The 17,081-nt window shown below is 33.2% G+C and overlaps 2 protein-coding genes across 4 annotated transcripts in view; one reads left to right on the top strand and one right to left on the bottom strand.

Annotated features, from left to right (window-relative positions):
- Positions 1 to 4,383: 4,383 nt before the first annotated feature.
- Positions 4,384 to 8,085, top strand: LOC100161263 (transmembrane protein 87B). 2 transcript variants are annotated; one of them, XM_001950168.4, is made up of 16 exons: positions 4,384 to 4,641; positions 4,721 to 4,781; positions 4,861 to 4,949; positions 5,032 to 5,148; positions 5,215 to 5,268; positions 5,708 to 5,881; positions 5,955 to 6,075; positions 6,139 to 6,307; positions 6,377 to 6,586; positions 6,823 to 6,943; positions 7,008 to 7,111; positions 7,180 to 7,259; positions 7,325 to 7,431; positions 7,494 to 7,546; positions 7,625 to 7,652; positions 7,729 to 8,085. In XM_001950168.4, exons 1-16 carry the CDS (start codon positions 4,537 to 4,539, stop codon positions 7,768 to 7,770), a joined length of 1,635 nt encoding a protein of 544 aa, XP_001950203.2. In that variant the 5' UTR covers positions 4,384 to 4,536; the 3' UTR covers positions 7,771 to 8,085. The 2 variants fall into 2 exon arrangements, with proteins under 2 accessions (XP_001950203.2, XP_008182263.1); XM_008184041.3 differs by having other exon boundaries at positions 7,180 to 7,262; positions 7,729 to 7,898.
- A 37-nt stretch (positions 8,086 to 8,122) lies between these two features.
- LOC100570214 overlaps positions 8,123 to 17,081 on the bottom strand; it is a 22,407-nt gene continuing 13,448 nt past the window's right edge. For both annotated transcript variants that reach the window (XM_029489342.1, XM_029489343.1), the window contains 6 exons: positions 11,439 to 11,840; positions 9,331 to 9,534; positions 8,863 to 9,058; positions 8,629 to 8,777; positions 8,390 to 8,548; positions 8,123 to 8,312 (listed from right to left, as the gene is read on the bottom strand). In XM_029489342.1, coding sequence (XP_029345202.1) covers positions 8,183 to 8,312; positions 8,390 to 8,548; positions 8,629 to 8,777; positions 8,863 to 9,058; positions 9,331 to 9,534; positions 11,439 to 11,840 — 1,240 coding nt within the window. In that variant the 3' untranslated portion in view covers positions 8,123 to 8,182. The remainder of the gene's footprint in view (positions 8,313 to 8,389; positions 8,549 to 8,628; positions 8,778 to 8,862; positions 9,059 to 9,330; positions 9,535 to 11,438; positions 11,841 to 17,081) is intronic.

Genomic DNA, 17,081 nt, shown 5'->3' with positions numbered 1-17,081 from the left:
CAGGGGAGAGGCTGTATTAAATCATTTTGGCGAGCTTGTCGGTTGGTTAGACCCGGCGGCGGAAGCACCCGCAATCTGTGACCCGCCTCGTACGAGGTGGATGAGCGTTAAACGCTTTTTCCGCGGGCTGTGCTGCTTCTGCCGATGATGAGACGTCCGAAGCTTGCCCCCCCTGGGCGAAGACGACAGACAGGATGACGGCGACGGAATGGAGGGAAGGATGCGAGAAAGAGCACGGACGGTGCGCGGCGGTAAGTCACCCGCGCACGTTCTCCGACCTGTACCCGCAGCGCGACTGGTTCGCTGGCGTAGCGCGCTCGGTCGTCGATGACGCGCGAGACCCTCTGGCGGCTCGGCGAGCGCCCGACCGCAGTTACGGTCACGTGGAGCGACGGCAACGGAAGACGGCGACGGTACGGCGGCTAGGAGACGTACCGGCACGGGCAACGATTCCGCCCCGACGGTACACCGACGATGACGACGGCGATGGTGACTCGGTACGACGACAGCGGTGGAGACTTCGGAACGGGGTGAGTGGTACGGAGATTTCCGAGCTAGAACACGGGGACGTCAGCGGGCCAGAACTCACAGAAACTTAACCGTTCAGGGTCTGGCGGCGCGCGGCGGCCGAAGGGACAACGCCAGGGCGAAAATTACCGAGAGTCGAGGATCGCTGTGATGCGATCCGCTGGCTCTCGCCTTCTCGTCCCGCGGTAATCCCACATTGGCCGCTTCCCTCGTCCCCACGGTTCCGCAGCATAAAATCTCACTTCGCTCGCTCCGCGTCTTGGTCTTCGCCGTCCGTCGGACCGAGTCGTCACGCCGTCGACCGTCGACGCGCAGAACATCGCGCACTATAGCTGCAGTCCGTCGCCATCAACCGTGGTCGCTCCTTGTGGCCGTCTCGGTCGGGCCTCGCCGGCTGGGCAAGGTCGTCAAGCGTCCGAGCAAACGCGTCAGCCACACTTGTCAACCCGTGGGACAGGTTGAAGAACGTGCAGAGGTGACCAGTGGCCAGCAACACTACATTTCCGCACCAATCGCCATCTCGCATCCTCCCCCCCCTTGTTTATTGTGTCTACCCTGTCCGTCGTATTTTTTTTTTTTAATTTAAGCTATTCAAAATTATTAAATTGTTCACTTATTTTCGGCCTTTTATCAAAATAAACATATTTTGATGTGAACAAAAAAATATTGTTTCTTTTTTCGTTTTGTCGAGTATATAATTAATTGTTACAGATTTAACGACTAAAAAAATCGTTAAAATATATATAAATATATATTTTAAATAAAAAAACTCAGAGTATAATGACCGTAGTATAAACCTGCAGTATAAACGCTACACGGATATTATAATATGTTCCAAGAAATATTTAAGCCATCAAACACTAGAGGTGACAAATGACTGCGGAATAAATCTTATAAAAACGCATTACACCGGCGGATACGACATGGACATATACACCATACAAGAATTTATTGTAAATAATATGTATTGTGTAGAACGTGTGAACTGTGAAGTGAACGTTAAGATACAATATATTATATTATTATTCCTTCTACTTACCAACTACCTATGAACTAATAATATACTTAAATACCTATGTTACACGCAGTGGTGGTCAAACGAGGGGTGGTGAGGGGGGTAAGTCCCCCCCATGAATTTTTTTTCAATATTTATAAGTTACCACGGACTAAGTTAGTATCTATCCGATTTTATCTCACCGATTACATTTGTCGTTGTCGTGTTGTAGTGAATATTATTATACCTACATTTTATTATTTTATTTCATTTTTTAAGGACATTTTTGTCATATTTTGAGCAATTCGAAGCTTTGATAAATTTATATAGAATTTTATAGTAAAATAGAGTAAAATATTTTTAAAAAAATGTATTTTTATTAGTTTAAAACTAATATTTGCAATTTTTCTAGGTCATTTTTTAAGGACATTTTTTGTCATTTTTATGTCATATTTGCATTTTTTTAGGTCATTTTTTATTATTTTTTTTAAGGTCATCAACTTCCGAGCCCTATTTATAACAATTTATAATTAAGTATATTCTATAATGCATTAAATTTTGTTCTATTTTTTTCTAAAAATAAATTATCAAATATTGTAAATTTCGACAGAATGTCAGAATATGTTTATACGTGTTTATATGACATGACTACATTATTATCTAGACTCATATCTAGGAACTAGGATATTATTATTATTATTAATATTTAGTTGCTTAGAGGGCGCACATTTAAATTACTTTGACATTTTATGAGAAAAAAAAAAATAAATACATTGATACGTTGTTGGCTATGGCCCGCTGTTGGCATTGGTTGACTTCTCGACCCGGCTATGCTGCCCGCCGCTCTTGAAGTCACGTTCTGGGTTTTCCCGGCCAGGCTTAATAGCCGGTCAGCCTCGAGTCTCGTGCCTCGCGTCTTCTGCTTCCGGTGATGTGGAGTGCGCGTCTCGCCGTCGTTGGTTTCCCAGTTTTCCTTCTGTCTCCGTGCTTGTTCCGTCGTAGTTCCGGGTCCACTCGGGTCGCTGCGTCACGTGGTTGTCTGCCTCTGCAGCCCCTACTTCCTCAGTCACCCTGACGATGGCTAGTCGTGCTGTGGGTGTCTTACTCCTGCGCAGTGGGCCACCAATCCACTGTCGGCAGTTTCGACTGAGTTTTCGTGGTTGGGAGAGTTACACCGTTGTTCTGCTGCTTACCGCTCGTTCCCCGGAATCCGTCCTCGACTGTTGTTGGTGTCGGATGGGGGCGATGTTGGCTCTCTCTGGTCGTGGACTGCTGTAGGTGTTGAGTTTGTTCAGTTTTCCTTCTGGTTACTCCGTCCGTTGGTTCGTGCTCCTCGGTGCGTTGAGTGCCCAGTCAGCGGAGACTTGAAGCGTTTGACCCGCGGCCCTTTTTCAGATCAAAGATCACCCGGACAGGGATCAGCCGTCCGGGTATCCTACTAATGCCCCGGGGCACGCCTGCCGCTGTGGGGCAGTTTCGGATAATGATACTGAGGCGCTGAGTGAACTAGCCGTTGGGTCCCCGTTTCCCAGTCTTCTGCGCGAATCTCGGGGTAGTAGCGGTGTAGCGTTGTATAATGGCTGGTGGCGTGAACTGGCTTCGGTCTTGCTGGCCCAGGTACATCTGCTCAGGCTGTGTTCCTGACCCTCATATATACGTTGTTGATTCCTATGGTGGATCCCAAGCGTGTCGCGTATCGCCCGGATATGTCCATCATAAAGTTGCTATTCTTACAAAAGTGAAACACGCTACGACACACTAGGAAGTCATCTTTCTTATATTTTTATACTTAGGATTACGATTACCCACCAATTTTGCGTGTACACCCACCCCTTAAAATAGGTGTGGCGCCTGCCACACCTAATACATTGGTTCGCTGCCACTGCCTATACGTTCGTAAAATTGTTCCTATATCGCTTCAATGCAGTTTGGCAAAGGGGAATAATATACTTTATACAAGGGGGATGGGAGGGGGCTCTGACACCTCCATAGGCCATTTTAAAATTGTAAAAATAGTGTTTTTCATTCATGGTATTACAAGAAAACATAAAAAATAAAATGGTAATTGTAAACTATACATTTATTTTCGTCACATCCAACAGATATTATATAGGCACACATATTATACTCATTATACATGACTAAATAATCAATAAACTAGTTTTATATATCTATGATAATTATTAATATTATACAAGAATACAATTTGACCTACTATCGCCGATAAAAACACTGCATTGATGCATAGAGTAATATTACCTACTCTATAATCTATGCATTGCTGCAAGTTGTAACACAGTAACATAAAATAATAACAATATGGCTGTAACGACGACGTCCGCATGACGGAATGTCCGTGTGGCGAATAAGCAGTAAGCACGATTTAAGATAGTACTATCTTAAATCGTGCTAGTAAGTAATAAATAATAATATACATTTTCTACTTTAGAAAAAGTTTTAAGAAATTATAACCCAAATTGAATGAAAAAAGATTGTGTATTTTAGATTACAAAAATTATGTATACGCTACTCAACTGGTCAGTTTACAGTTATCACAGGATATTATGTTGTCTATAGTGTCTACCAAGTAGTCTTGTCTCCGTATTACATTGTATGTATGGACGACATAACAAATTTGTGTTTTTAGCTCCAATAATAGATTGAATCGACCAATTATGAAACTTAAAGGTAGGATCATTATCCGAGTTTTAATAATTTCAAATTTCAATCAATATTATTAATTTTGAGATTTTTTTTAAATATATGGTGGGAAATGTCCTGAACCTCTATTGGTTAGTGTGTTATTAAGATATAACATCGCTATCACTGAATAACTATCAACACTCGACAGTGATAAGATATGCATTTATTTACATTATTAAATTTTAAAACATTTTGGAATATTGGATGCGAATTTATTATTTATTGCTTTTCAACGACGAACGAAGTGAACAATTTATTTTATTTTAATTAATACGAATTGCTATTACGAAATTTTGTTTGACACTCTTTCAATGTTGTCAAATGTCCCGATCCATTTTTTGTATTGTACTTTTTTAGCGTTTACGTGTCACGCTGTGAGACCCGGTGAAGGATCATGGTCCTCCATTATAGACAATGTGAGGTGTTTACTATGCCAACGTATTCGGAAATTGATACAGTTTGACGATATATTTAATTTAATTTTAATTTTTTCAGGACAATTTTGTACAATATTGTGTCGGTAGCCTATTTAAAGGCACTGAAATATCAATTAAAAGTAAATTTATTAATATATTGATGTTACTGTTGTATGATGTACAAACAAATAAATTTTCTAATTTTGATTTGTATTATAGTCAGTTGTAGCGATATGTACAATGTCTCTGTCAGTTGGATACTGACAGAACCTCAGTGTTGGAATGATTACTTGAACCTTGGCCCCGGAGTAAGTTCTCTTTTTTTATTTAGTATCATCAAGGGTTATTAGTAATAACTTATTACCTATATTTGGAAATACATTTTTTTAGCTCATAAAACAACTCCAAATAGAAGATATTAATAACGATGTTAATACCAATAATACATACATGAACCATGTGAATTCTGGAGAAAAATTATACTCGTGTGCCAGTGGAGTAGATTTGGTATTTATACTTGTTATAAAAATTATATTTCAGTAAATAATTTGTACAATATTTTTTTTATTGTAGGATGATTTATCGTTATATGAAATTAATAAAACAAATAATAAAGCGCTACATCAAGTAAGTGATTTTTATCCGCTTAAATTAAAATGTATAGTTCTATAGATATAGCATAAGCTATAAAATAAAATATATTATACTATAAGTCATTTAAAATACATATATTGAGAATATTCACAAATTTTATGTGAACTAAATTATTAAACTAATCATCAATTTAAAACAAGATATAATACATATCTGTATTTCAATGTTCAGATTGTATAAATACACTTATGTAAAAACTATAGACATTTTGTTTTTGAAAATATGTAGTTTTGAACAATACTTGTTTAATGTAATAATTTATTGTGATATAACTATGAATATTATATATTTAAAACACTGGTAATATGATTTTATTTTGAAATAAGTATAATTTGCTTAATTGTTTGAAAGATTTAGATAATATCTATTTTTTTTTTCTATAAAGAAACATTTCGTTTTATTTCACAAATAGAGATCCAATCATCGAGTTTATACAGTTTTAACAGATGGAGTGTACTTACTAACAGCAACAGTTAAACAAGATACCAGATATGTTCAAAGTGAAGACAAATTTACTGCCAATATAGAAATTTCGATGAAAGGACCACATGGCTATTTATCAGCTACAAATTGGCCATTGTTACATGTAATTAATTTTAACAAAATACATTGTACAATGTACATGAATACAATTTTATTCAAATCCAACATTCTTTTAGTTTTACGGCTTCATGTGCTTTGTTTACATATTTTTTGGTATAACCTGGTTGGTTTTATTATTTATGCAATGGAGGGATCTGCTTCAAATACAGTTTTGGATTGGAGCTGTCATTCTTCTAGGTAAATAATTGCAGTAATTATCAATCCAAAATATACAGAAATTTACCAACTATTACATTTCAGGAATGATTGAAAAAGCTGCCTTTTATGCTGAATATTATGAATTGAACCTTACTGGACATTTAGATAATATTTATGGAGTAATGACCATGGCTGAAGTGATTTCTTGTTTAAAAAGAACACTTGCGCGGACCTTGGTTATCATAGTAAGCTTAGGGTTTGGTATTGTCAAGTAAGTATTTGGTAAAATAATGATTTACTACAGTAATTTTTAAATTTATAAAAATATGTTATTATTTAGGCCCAGATTAGGTCCACTTTTACCAAAGGTTTTAGGAGTCAGTTCTTTATATCTAGCAATGTCATTAATGGAATCCTATTTTCGATTGTCAAGTAATATGAGTGCAGAGATTTTATTAGTTGAATTGCCATTAGCTGCTTTAGATTCTGGAATTGTCTGTTGGATATTTGCTGCCCTAACTCAGACAACTAGGGCTTTAAGACTTCGCAGGTATTTAATTAATATTATATGATCCATATATTATATTATATTATTATCAAATACAATAAAGTTGTTTCATGGTTCATGACGTTATTAATTAAAATAAACTCGTTAAGTCGGAAAATGTTGTTAAAGATTGAAGTTCTAATTATGATTTATTTTTTAACCAACACATTGACATCTGATTGTATTTTATCCATTATACATGTAAACTTATTTATTTACACATTTCATTTTATTTTAAGGAATGCAGTTAAACTCCAATTATATACCCATTTTACCAATGTTCTTGGTTTCACCGTTGTGACCTCAACTTTGTTCATGTTGTATTCTATAAAAACACAACGATTGTCAGATTGTGGTGGTGTAAGTTAATTAAAAAATGTATTAAATTATTTAATAAACATTAATATTTTTTCAATAATTGTAGAATTGGAAGGAACAATGGCTAGACGATGCATTTTGGCATATTGAGTTTTCTATAATTTTACTTGTGATTATGATACTCTGGAGACCAACTAATAACAATCAAAGGTTAATATATAGTTTTTTTTTTAATTTATAATAATAATTAATATCTCAATACTTGTTTTGTTCCGTAGATATGCGTTTACTCCATTGTTAGATGCTCCAGATGATGATAGAGACGAAACCGAATTATTTATTAAAGATACTTATAATGGTGGTACAAAATATTTATTATTGCACTTCTAAAGATTTTTTTTCAATATTTTTATATTTGTCCAGATGTTAAGATGAGAACCACTACAAATACCAACCACAACAATTCTAATGTTACACCATACAAAGACTATCCCGCTTCAAATAGTAGCACAAAAAGTCAAACACAACTTGTATGTACTTAATTTTTTATAGTATTATATTAAACATATTAATTTTGATTGATATTCTATAGGATGATGATTTAAAATGGGTTGAAGAAAACATACCAGGTTCATTGTATGAAACGTAAGTTCTTAACATTTTGTTTCAGCTAAACATTTGATATTCGAAATTAACATTATTTTTAAATTTGTCCACTTCTAGTACTGTACCAATTTTGGATTATAGTGAGGTTAATATTTAATTTATTTTAATTTACTTAAATATAGCCTGTGGACCAATTAATCATATAATTTTTATATTTTCAGGATGATCATAATACTGCCATTGAGCGGTCAAAACTACAATAAACACTTTAAATTTAAGCTTATAAACAATGCTTGTAGTCCATCACCATAAATTAAACCAAGTAAAAATGTTTATTATTATGTATCATTATTTACTTGTAATTTGTTTTTATTTATTTTAATTTAACTAGTATTTTGTTATTTGTCACAACAATATTATATACCTATTTTAATATCTTTTCCGTATTCCTTTATTATTTATGTTGTTTTAATTTTAGTCATAAAAAACAATGAATAATTACGAAATTATGTAAATATAAAAACAATATTATGTAAATAAAAATATATTACCATTCTTAATAAAAATGATGAAAAAAATATTTTAATGAAGTTTGTACAAAATGTTATAGGTTAAAATATAATAATATGTTCACTTGATTTTATCAAATCAATAATTGTTGATCAAAAAAATATTTCATTTAAGAAATATTCTTGACAACGATTTATTTAATGTAGCTTTTACATTTGGTGAAGCTGCTGATGATATTAATGCTGCACCTCTCGGATCTTCGCTCAATCTGGTTAATATATGTTGAGCGGCTTGACTAAAAACATACCAAAATATTTCTGGTTATACGAAATCAATCTTCTATTAGTGTTCATTCAAAGATTCATTACTTACCGAGAAGTAGGCGTGTTGTCGAATACCATGCTAGTGGCAGCAGTTATCACTGCATCTCTAGCATCTGTTGGTAAATGAAGAGTTCCACTGACTCCGAGTTTATCGACCACTCTGGCTAAGAGACGGCACGCTTCAGCACGAACCATTCGATTTCCATGTCTAGAAAATTAAATGTAAAAATTACTTTCCATATTCTATATTATACCTAATTCTGTTTAAACTGATGCGACAAAGCTCACTTTATCCCTTTAGCTGTGATCACGTGCACGCATTTTACGGGATTTACGTTGTCGACCATTGCGTTCAAAGCTTCAGCGCTCTGCACCCGAAGAAATTTATTGGTGTCCGCTGTACGTGGAAACAGTGCCGATGCGATTTCTTCAACGTCCTAAACAAAAATGTTACGATTTCAAAAAAATATTTGAATGTCTGTTTATTGCCTCGACGGTCCATTAGCAGTGTCGTCGACTTACCGGTTCCATTGATTTCGGTACGTAGGTAAACATTTTCTGTGCAGCCGTACACGCGGCTCGCGCCACCTGAGATCGGAGACATTTAATATGTTTAGCCACATTGCGGGCGAATGGCTGCAATGAACCCGGACGCAGTTCTTTACTGTGAAACATGGACAGTCGTGAAATATTCTGTAGACCCGTGACGGCCGCTTCCCTGTTATAACGTAACCATGTAACTTGTTAATCGATACAAAATTACACAATAAATTTAATGCTTGTATACACCAGGTATAACAATGCCTATCAGTGCGTTATATTTTTGCGGAAGGAATGGGGTGGGTCTATAAGCTTTCTTATTTTTATTTCTGGTATTAGGGGAGCCCGGCTTATACAGATATTCATTTGGCGGAGCTAAGCGCCTAATGCTTCACTCCCCTACTAACCAAAGTTTTGATTATACATTTTATTAAGTTCCATCAACTATACCATTCCGGACTATTGATCTGAGTAGAAACCAAATGTAGAGCTCTTTGAGGTTCATTGAACGGAGTGAGATTTGGTCCCATTTCACTAGGTCGTTTTTTCAGGTTCGTTCCGACGGACCTTCTCCTTTCGACCGTTGGTGCTGCGGGTGGCGCTGGTGGTTGCACGGCAGACTTCGTAGGTTTTACTTCAGCCACAGGTTTTTTACTATATGAAAACAAATTACGAATACATTTTTTAAAAACCTAGATAAACTTCGAAGTGCGAAAATGTCAGTGCCCTTCTCTCTAAATCCTGATACGTGTTAATTTGCCAAAGAAGACAGACTCGAGTAAATAGTTTTTGTAGACTAAAATCTCGATAATCTCATATGTATGCGTAATTGAAATTAAAGTTGTGTTTATATTTTATTTTTCAGAAGGAAAAAAATCATTAACTCTTGCCAAACTACCGAGGTGTAACAATTGGATTCCTTTACCGTCTAACTAGAAAATATAATGAAAATAATAATGAATACAACAGGTGTATTTTTCTAAATTAATAAAGTTGCTTGGTTCTAACATACCTATAGTAAACTGTTACCGTACTCACTACTCATCGATATCTCGTCTGACTAGACTCGTCTGGTATGGCCCAAAATGTTAGTAAACCGTAAGAAAAATATATATAATATACATTATATAATATAAATGAGAATAAATGTAAATACACAGGTTCGGAAAAGGGTCGTCCAGCACCCCCAGACAACCCCATGAAAAGTATATGATAGACTAATCCTATCCTAGTCGCACCGCACTGCGGCGTCTATAATATATCGTGTACATTGTATCAGTTCGGTAGTCATGGGGTGCACTTGGGGCAAGTATATAGAAAAACTAGGCAAAATTAAAGAAAAAAATTAAATGCTTCATCACAAAAAAAAATTTTCTAACCATGGCTCTGCATTGTATGGAGTATTGGAGTATGAAGTTCAGGGCTGCTCTTAAGTGGGGCTTGCGGAGCCAATACCCAGGGTTTCGCATTTGGAAGTCAAACATTTTTTTGAACAATGAATTGCTGAAAAAGTAATTTTATATGATATAAATATATAATGTAATATAATTTATATTATTATTCAATTTGAAATTTAAAATTGAAATGCTTATAAAAAAATCTTGTCTATCTATTTTTAATATTTTTAAGCTGATACTGTAACACTGTGTAGCCTTGTATTACATTTTCAAGTTTTTAACCCAACAAATAAAATGTTATTGACATTTATAGAAAAAAGCTAAACAAATTGAATATAATCGTAAAAAGTTCAAAACAAGTCAACATTTTACCATGTATAGAAAATGATAAAATAAACATATGGTGTAGATTTCAAGTGTTCATTCGTTTTTCAATTGCAACAAAATAAGAAAATCATTTCATGAGAAATCGAGTGAATATCCATGTTGTAAAAATTTGAACTTCAGACACTCATAACAATTTTATTTTAATTTCTGGTAGACATTTTTTGTTTTTGATAAAGGTAGACAACTTTTGAGCTACGAGGAATCTTATACTTACATTTTCAAATCTTAAATATAAAAGAAACAATTTATGAATTTACAACTTAAAATAATTTGCAAATTTTCGTGTTTTTTACGAATTTTGTCAAAATTCAAACTTCAGACAATAGTAAAAATCTATTGTTGATTTACGCTCAATTTTTTTTTTTTAAATTTTAACTAATAATAACTTGCAAGGAACCTTATATTACATTTTAAAGTTTTTTGATCGAGTAAACATTTTTATCGATAAAATAAAAAAAAATAATAGAAAATGTCATATTCCTATAAATAGCACAACATGAGTCAAAATATTTTGAAAATTGTATGGTGTATAGAAAAATTCTAATATAAACTTTCAGTGAAAACTGCTTGTATCTACAGTAATTTTTTCAGAGTTTCGTGTTTTTCCAAGTTTTACGACACAAATATTTAAAAACAGCCTAATTTATTAACCTAGATACTGTCAATGGGGGGGGGGGGGGAGGGAGGGCCTGGGGAAGGCCTTAAATCCATCACTGCCCAATGATATTTTTCCCAGGGCATCGTAAGTCCTAAGAACGACCCTAATGAACTCACTCGTTTTGCGGTTGAACCTCTGCGCCATTGGTCGGTTTGACGAGACCTGTATCGGAATCATTCATTTCTGACTGCGTCGGCGATTTTTTGTGATCGTTAATCACTTGCTGCTGTTGTGGCAGAAGCCGATCGTCGGGGTCGACATGTTGGGTTCCCAATTTTGCGCTACCATCAGAGTTTTCGACCGGAATATTTGAAGGCGTGTGGTTGGCCGGAGTCTGTCGCCGGGCATCATATTCGTCGTCTGGCGGTTTGATTCCGCCGTCAGGCGATTCCGAGCGACGAATGGGAATACGACGGATGTCATCGTCTATATCGGATATTTTTCTGTTGTTGTGTTCCTGTCTGCTGGTCTCCGGCACCACAGTCATGGAAAACGTTGTTCTCACAGAAGACTCAAAACTGATGACAAAAAATTCAGGTAAGTACGCTGTTATTTATGTATATTATATACCTATGCCTATTTTTTTTATCCAAAACTTTAGTAGTTATGGGCTATAGCCATTCGTTTTTAAAAATTTAATTTTTTTAATTTTTTGTATAATTATACATTTATAGTTTATACCTTCAGTCTGCAATGGTCAATATGTACCTGTATACATATACGTATACAACTAATAATTTTTAAATACTTATATATTTAAATGTCGTTTTGCTGTCAATAATATATACTGTTATTTATTGATGCAATGAGGGGATGGGGATATTTTTCGTGTACATTTATGTAGATATGTAGGTATAGATACAAATGATACAATAGTAAATATGTTTTTACACATTTCACAGATGAGCTAAGTGGCATTCGTTAAAACTTAAAAATACTTTTGCCCTAATTGTGGTACATATTATATTTAGGTCTTATCCACATATATATATATATAGGCTATATAGCCCAATCTTACTCTTAGCTGGACATAAATTATGTCCCATAATCAATCTTAAGTAGTATTCCGAATACTTTTTAAGTACCTATTCAGAATATTTTTCCCAAAAGTATTTTGAATAACTATTTAGAATACTTTTTAAAAGTTTTTTATTCTTAAAAAAAATACTTTTTATTTACAATAACAATTGTTTTCCTTGATTTTCTGGAAATATTTACAATATTATACACATTTTAAATCAACAACTTAAATTATATTATATTTTAATTTAGAATTATTAAATTCGATATATTGACGGTGGGTTCGCATTTTTTCGAAGAAAAGTATCATTGGTTTAATATTTAAAACGAAAATTAAAAAGTATTTGGAATACTTTATTTAGAATACTATTATCTATTTTTATGAATAGTATTCGTATACGTATTCTGAAATCTAAATAATATTTTTCATAAATAGGTATTCGAGTATTTATTTCTTATACTTTTTAAGAGTATCCTACCTAAGTCTGCACACAATATACTTATACACCTACAACAGTAGTCCTAACTCCTAGTGTCCTACACACTATATATATAGGTAGTCGCGACTTTTAAGTTCAACTCATACTTAGAGTGGTGCCATTTTCATGAACATTACCAAATGCAAGAGAATACGATGGATCAAAATATATAATGAAGCCTATAGTTATATTTATGTAAAGATCTTACTCGACGGTGGTCGGCGTACACGACGGTACGTGCCTGGGCACTACGAACACGGTGTGATTGAGAGATATTTGTTTACGGTGTAGTTTATTTCGTTTTTCCCTGTGCAAGGAATTGTGAAATCTGTATCTGCGTTTAGCCGTTGCCAATGTGGTAAGGGCCGGCGTGACGGCGAGGTCTTTCGGCGGCAGAGACGCCACAACACTACGACGAGGAGGAGCGAGACCGCAACAAAAACAAGACCGCAACATAATTGTATACTATTGTGATATCGGCGAAGTGATGGACGTGTCTCGCGATAAAAAAAAGAACGAAAAAGCCGTCAGCGGCCGTCGCCGGTATTGTGAAAAACGGACTGCCAATGTGCCGACTGCCGACCACCACATTTACATATATTATACTCACGCGGTAAAGGTATATAATGATAGGAAGTATATAGATATATGTAAATGTAATATACATAGATATAGCTTATTATACCTAATAATATATTAATAATATGATGTGTGCTGTAGCGGTGCAGGGTCCTGCTGGTTCTTGCAAGGGGGAGTGGACTTTTATATGCACGCATAGATATATATATATTATTTATATTATTGCAGGTATATTAAGTTATGGACGCACGCGATTGATTGGGTTTTTAAACAAGGTCAACGGTAAACCCGCCCCAGCTCGGGGTGGACTGTACGTCTGCTATTTTTCTCATTTATATTATATATGAGGGGGACTTGTTGATGTTTTCGTCATTCGCCTATATAACGATATGACCCGATTTTTATATATGTAATAGGTACTATAATATACTGGTATATACTGGTATATACTAGTATGTAGCCATAAATATAATATATATATATGTTAAATTTATATGTTGATGACATCAATGGATCACTTATCAGCAGTGACGGACTTAAGAGGGGCAGAGGGGCCTGGGCGCCTGGCCCCCTTAGCCTATTAGCCGTGCTATACATATGTGTATGTCCCAAAAATTCCCTATCACTCTTATAGAATCTTCGTGGAAAATCAATATATTTAATGCATTTTTTTACAGTAATAAGTATGTAGATTCTAATTGAATGGCATAATAGTTAATTTTTCATCTAAAAAACATTTTTATAAAGCTCCACTAAAATATTAACACAGATTGTCATAAAAAAATCGGAGTTCCAATCGAGATTTATTATACGATTCGTGTTTTGTTAACTATAAGGTAACTTTTATTCTTACGAAGTAAACAACTTAATTCGCTTTAACTTGGTGGATTTTTAAATAGTTTTAATATTTTTTTAAAAAAAACATCATCAAAAATCATCATCTTGAAAATGTATAAATTTAATTGTATTCAATTTTTTTGAAAATTTTTGAATTTGAATCTTGTGCCATTCGATTAAAATGTCCATATTTAATACTGTAAAAATCCCGAATTTAAATATATATTGATTTATCACAGACATGCGTACACATTGTATATTATGTTAAATATAGTTATTGTAAGCTGTACGGTATAAACCTTATATATAATACCCAGGAATGTATTAACTTTTCTTACCTACTTATAAGGAAACCGGTGTATTTGTTTATTTATTATTATTAATTATTTATTTATTTGTTTGCACTTGCATTTTTCCATTTGAAATATATATTATTCGTTGAACAAATAATTTATTGTTACATTTTTTTTCTACTTTATCTCTATTCTATAATAAAAAAAATAAAATTTATCACTCCAATGGTTAAATTCAAAATGTAGGATATATAATTTTCAGAAATTAGCGATAACAATAACTACAATACGTAATTATATTATATTATTTGTAGGGCTCGGATTTATATGTATTAAAAAATGAAAATATGGAATAAAAAAAATTACAAAAAAATATAAAACATTGCTTTATAAATGACATTATCATCTATAATTTATTTATTTTACTACCATTATTCATCTTGATCTTGATCTTGAAAGCAATGAGATAACATATACATGCTCAAATTGTCAAAGTTAAATGATCTACGGTTCGGTCGTAACCGACTGAAGAGCGCTTGACTTCCACCGAGGTAACGGGTGCAAATCTCATATTTGCAATGTCCAAAGCAGTGAGTTCAGCCGAAAACATTACCCCATTAATTTCGCAATGTGTATCTCTAATTAATTTTAGGCAGTCTAAACCAGGATTTTTTTGTAATACGCTGTGCATTTTTTCTTTTACTGCAACTCCCAAGGGTCCTTGTACTTGTTCTATGCATTAATAAATCGTTATCTATCATTCATCGAGGTCACAAATGTCGAACATAATATTATATCGACCGTAGATTACGGTCGATTAGTTCAATAATTGGTATTTTTTTGTTTACGTACTTTTTGAAACATGGGAAATCGTATACATTGTATACAACTATTAATAAATCGTAAATTGTCGAAATATGTAGGGAAAATGGAATTATTGAGAAATATGTAAAAATATGTACTTATGACAAAATATGTAAAAATATGTAAAATAAAATATAATTCATTACAATGGAAATCCCTTGAAACGAATTTATCACTTACCTAAATTAATTTATCAAGTCACAGTAAAAATATGTATTTACATATAAATCCGAGCCTTAATTATTTATATACTTAGCCAAAAAATAGTTACCTATATGTTTTTAAATTAAATTTAAAAAAAATAATATTTCTTCCGGAGGAAGGCTGAGCAGCTAGTAAGTAATAAGAATGTTTTTTGAAAAATATGTATTTATAATAATGTTTATATACCGTATTTCTAAAAAATTGTAGGTAGGTACCTACCTACCTATTGAAAGTTTTCTGAAAATTATGACATTAGCCCCACCCAACCATGTCATTGAAGCTGTCCTTTCAATTAAAAGTTAAAACAACTAGGAATGCAATTTTTAGATTTTCATTTTCTTTTTGATAGAGGATTATTAATTTTTGTAATTAGTAAATAACACAAAAATAACCCGTGTTAATATACACGATTCAACAATTAGGACTTTTAATTTATGTTTGAATGTTTGATACCCAGATAGTTGTAATCAGTAGCGTGTACATTTATAATATAGGGTCCAAGTGTTACACCTTAAATGTGTGTGGTGAGTATTAATAGAAGAAAAATAGGACATTATGGTTCGGTATAACAATATTATGAGTGATAGCCGAGAGGGATCACCTTACATTGTTTGACCAACACCAATTTTTAGTAACAGAATTAAATATTTACGTGAAATCTTTTTTTAAATTTTCATTCTTTAGATATAAAAGTTGAACATTTTATAAATTTTTAACCACAAAATAATTTTTCAATTTTAAATTTGATAAATTTTGTCCAAATTCGATCTTTAAATGCTTATAAAAAAAAATTGTGCCTATGTATTTTTAATATTTTTCAACTGCTATTGTAACAATATATCAGAAGCCTTGTATTAAATTTGTACACTTTTTGGCCCAACAGATAAAACTTTATTGATATTCATAGAACAAAAATAAAAAAAATTGAAATATGAAAATGTTTCATGATCATGTCCGTAAACAGCTCAAAACAAGTCAAATTATTTTCAAAATTTTATCGTGTATATAAAATACTAATATAAACATTCAGTGAAATTTTCAAGTATCTACATTCATTCTTTTTTGAATTATAACAAAATAAGAAAATCGCTAAATGAGGAATCGAGTGAATATCTAATGTTGTAAAAATTTGAATTTCAAACGCTCATAAAAATTTGACTTTCTTATAGACCCTTTTTTTTTTATTGAGGTAGATAACCTTATAAGGAATCTCGTATTACATTTTAAAATCTTTGATTTAAAAAGAAAAAATTTTACGAATTCTTAACTCAAAATAATTTGTTAATTTTCGTGATTTTTCCATATTTTGTCACTTTTAGATTCTGAGTGGAACGATGAATGTATTGATTTTACAATGATGTGTGTTTTTTTATTTTTTTATTTTATTTTTATTTTTTTATTTATAGATTCTGAGTGGAACGATGAATGTATTGATTTTACAATGATGTGTGTTTTTTAATTTTTTAATTTTTTTTTTAATTTT

This window comes from Acyrthosiphon pisum, chromosome A2, assembly GCF_005508785.2.
Source record: "Acyrthosiphon pisum isolate AL4f chromosome A2, pea_aphid_22Mar2018_4r6ur, whole genome shotgun sequence".
Lineage (NCBI taxonomy): Eukaryota > Metazoa > Arthropoda > Insecta > Hemiptera > Aphididae > Acyrthosiphon > Acyrthosiphon pisum.
The sequence above is the reverse complement of the archived record's forward strand: the minus strand, read 5'-3'. Positions and strand labels throughout refer to the sequence as shown.

What these genes read in the sequence shown, in the direction of transcription:
- LOC100161263 (XM_008184041.3), top strand. Translation starts at nt 4,537, where the DNA reads ATGTTGTCAAATGTCCCGATCCATTTTTTGTATTGTACTTTTTTAGCG. An exon ending in AGGGCTTTAAGACTTCGCAG is followed by an intron (nt 6,587 to 6,822) that starts GTATTTAATTAA and finishes TTTTATTTTAAG; the next exon opens with GAATGCAGTTAAACTCCAAT. An exon ending in CCAGGTTCATTGTATGAAAC is followed by an intron (nt 7,547 to 7,624) that starts GTAAGTTCTTAA and finishes GTCCACTTCTAG; the next exon opens with TACTGTACCAATTTTGGATT.